The 3,494-nt window shown below is 40.9% G+C and overlaps 1 protein-coding gene across 2 annotated transcripts in view; it reads left to right on the forward strand.

Annotated features, from left to right (window-relative positions):
• prdm6 (PR domain containing 6) overlaps positions 1–2,089 on the forward strand; it is an 88,630-nt gene extending 86,541 nt beyond the window's left edge. The window contains exon 9 of one of the 2 annotated variants that reach the window (XM_008419500.2): positions 1,161–2,089. In XM_008419500.2, coding sequence (XP_008417722.1) covers positions 1,161–1,275 — 115 coding nt within the window. In that variant the 3' untranslated portion in view covers positions 1,276–2,089. The remainder of the gene's footprint in view (positions 1–1,160) is intronic. The other variant, XM_008419501.2, reaches the window with a different exon arrangement.
• Positions 2,090–3,494: the final 1,405 nt, after the last annotated feature.

Raw genomic sequence — 3,494 nt, forward strand, 5'->3', positions numbered from 1 at the left:
TGTGTGTGTGTGTGTGTGTGTTGGTCTCTGTGTGTGTTGGTGTGTGTGTGTGTGTGTGTGTTTGCATGTGTTAGCAAAACTAAAGGTTGCATCTCTGCAGTTTAGCAGATCCTCCTTATAAACTAACTTCTTAATGTTTCAGCCTTTTGTTTCCAGTCAAAGCTTCACGTTTTCAGGATTTTAGGAAATCCTGTGATGACGACATCAGGTGTGACATCTGCCTGTCTTCTCTGTCTCATCTGTTCTTCCGTCACTCTGTGACCTTTAACCTCTGGGCTGATGTCATTAGTGTGGTGTCAGCATCTGCTGCTCTGAGACTCAGACGAATGCGACTTTATAGCAGCAGTTTTTGCTCTCAGACATCATGTGAACAGTTCTGATGACGACATCTGGCAGCTGCAGCTCTGTTGGTTCTCATTTGATCGTTTTGTTCATGATGTTTTGATCTTTTGGTTCTGGATGCTGAGGAAGTTCAACCCGGTTCCCCTACTCCAGCCTCTCTGACCGTACGGCCAGACAGACCGTAAAGAGGAGGTCAGCAGAGCTTGGTCGTCTCCACTGCCTGGATATCCAGCTGTTAGCATGCTAGCAGCCTTCAGTCAGAGGGCTCTCACGATTCGTTGCGATACAGACTGCTGCAGGAGATTCTTCCAACCATAACGACTCTCTGATAATGTTTGGATGATGGGAGTTACTTTTAATTTTCCTTTAGGGTATTTTAAATTGAGTTGATTATATTTATTTATCTCTGTTTCCATGACAACCGGTTCTGTTTTTCAGTCGTTTCCAAACTTTCTGGACGTATTTTTAACATTTTCCTTCAGACTTTGTCAGATTTATATTTAAATAGTTTTTTATATTCTGACCTGGAAGCATTAAGAGGCTCTGATTGGCCCAAAGTGAGTCTGGATCAGCTGACTCACTAATCCTGATTAATTAATTATAAACCTATAATTGATTTTCATGTTGATCTGGACTTTTTTTCTCTCCTGATATTAAAGCTGAATGTTTCCATCTGTATGTTTAAAATGATTTTATCAGCTTGTTTAGTTTTGTACCAGTGGTTATTATTGCTGCTGTTTCCGTTTTAAAATGTGATTTAATAAGTTTGAGAGTTAAAGTTTTGTTTTAGTTCCTCTTTGTGTCGGTTTGTCCATCAGGTGTGAGCGCTGCGACCGCAGCTTCACGCAGGCGACGCAGCTCAGCCGCCACCAGCGACTCCCCAACGAGTGCAAACCGCTCAACGAGAGCAGCGAGTCCATCGAGGTGGATTAACCTCTGACCTCCGGCTGGCCGCCGCCTCACCGGCCATCCGTCCGTCCGTCCACAGTAAGCCGACACGTCCGCACCTCAGAGTCTGACCCGTCCAGACGTCTGCCCTCCTCTCTTCCCGCTGCGGCGTTCCCGCGACGTTCATCCCGTTTTGCAGAAATCAGCCGATCCTCTGATCCGTTTCTGCTGCCGGACTCGTGCAGAAACGGATCCGGGTTCAGAGAAACGGAGTGAAAACCACCAAACCAAAGATCCGAGCGGTCGGAGCGTTCTGGACACGGATATTTACTGGAGGCTCCTGGGAAAACCACCGAGCTTTGCTCCAAAGAAAACCTTCTGAAAAGCCGAATAAAGCGACTGATTGTCCTCCTGCAGCTTCACCTCCAGGTGGCGGACAGAGAGGCTGACCGACCCGTTTACGGCCCACAGACAGAGAAAAACACATTCTATTTATCTTCCTGCTCACATCGTGCTGCAAGCACTTTTTATTTTGGAACGCTAAGTTAATATTTGCAGCTCTAATGTTGATAAATGTACAGAGGGATTTCTTATAGAAATGATCCCAGAGCTAATATGAAGCATGACTTCAATCATCTTCACAGTCTGATGTTTCTACTTCCTGTTTCCTGTTTTCTAAATCTCCTCCCTCCTTCTTCCCTCAAAGAGTTTATTTGCCTCAGACGTGTAAATAATCATGAAGATCCGGTTTGTATTAAAGCTCCGAAGGCTGAAGTGAAAACAGTCGCTGTGCCTGAGAGTTAAAAAGCTTTAAATCGGCTCCGATGCAAAGAAACAGGAAAATCAGCACAGAGGGATGTTTCACATGTTTCACTTTAATAATTAAACACTTTGATCATCGACTGACAGCTTCTGGACGTTTCAGAATAAAAGACTCGGCGTTTTATTACAATGTTGGTTCTACTGGATCCGCCCACTGGACCGGTTCCCTCTTCAGAACCCGGATGATTTAAATCCGGACTCTGAGCCCTGAGGAACTCCTCCCTCCTCAGCGAAGCATCTCTGTTTCCACGGCGCCGACTGAGCCGATGCTGGATGTGTGCAGGTTTTATATGACGCATCAGATCCACTTCCTGTTTGGATCCACTCCCTGTTTGGATCCACTTCCTGTTTGGATCCACTTCCTGTTNCCTGTTTGGATCCACTTCCTGTTTGGATCCACTTCCTGTTTGGATCCAGTGATTTCTAAAACGTTCCATGTTTCATGGGAACCAAAGATCCGGGTTGCGTTCAGGTTCTGCTTCCTGCCGTTGCTCTGATCTCTGCACGAGTTTCTGGTTTTTAACAAGCATCATAAATCAAACTAACTTTGATCCGTTGGAAATAAAACTGATCCTTTTGATTCTGATCTGCAACTTTCTCTGGTTTTTTCTTCTGTTTTATTTACATTTTCACCATAAACAGTTTCTGATCCACAGAAAAAAGCAAAAATAAAATGTTGGTGTTGAAATTTCCCAGTTTTATAAATGTTGAAAACATGACAAACTGTTTTATTATAATTTACATTTTTAATATTTTCATTTGAGTCTCTTGGATGCAAAAAAAAAGTTTTTTTCTAGATTACAAGTAATATTTGTTATATATTTTAAGTTTTAAATTTTTTTTTCCTCCCCTCAGAAATTGTTGCCATTTTTACCCTGAAAATAAAAAATGTATTAACGTTTATTTATTTATTTGAAGAAAACCCAGAAAGCAGCGAGGAATTTATTTAGTTTAATTTTTATTTTTCATGCTTTCTGTTCCGATGAAGATGTAACAAAAATGTTTTAAAGCTTATAATTATTTAAATGGACATTATTAACATCTGTACATTTATATTAAAAATAACTATAAAAACCTTGATTTTAACTCTAATGCCAGTTTTAAGGATTAAAATCTGGAGGTTTGTAAGAAAACCAGAAATATTTGTTTTATCTGGGTTCAATATTTCATGTTTTTATGGAAATTCAGTGATTTTATGACATGAAAACAGATTCATTTAAGATGCATTTTTAATTAATGGTACAAAAAATACAGAAGGGATTTAATTTATTTTAAAAATGTATAAAAACTGGAAAAAAAATCTCAGTCAGGAATTTAGTACATTAAAAATGACCCGGAAGAGGAGATATTAATGTTTAATGTTATTGATGTTTTCATGAAGCTCCTCCGCCGCGGCGCCTCCTTCCCTCCGTCTGCGTTTCTCTCCTTCCCTCCGTCTGCGT

Source organism: Poecilia reticulata, linkage group LG9 (assembly GCF_000633615.1).
Source record: "Poecilia reticulata strain Guanapo linkage group LG9, Guppy_female_1.0+MT, whole genome shotgun sequence".
NCBI classification, from domain to species: domain Eukaryota; kingdom Metazoa; phylum Chordata; class Actinopteri; order Cyprinodontiformes; family Poeciliidae; genus Poecilia; species Poecilia reticulata.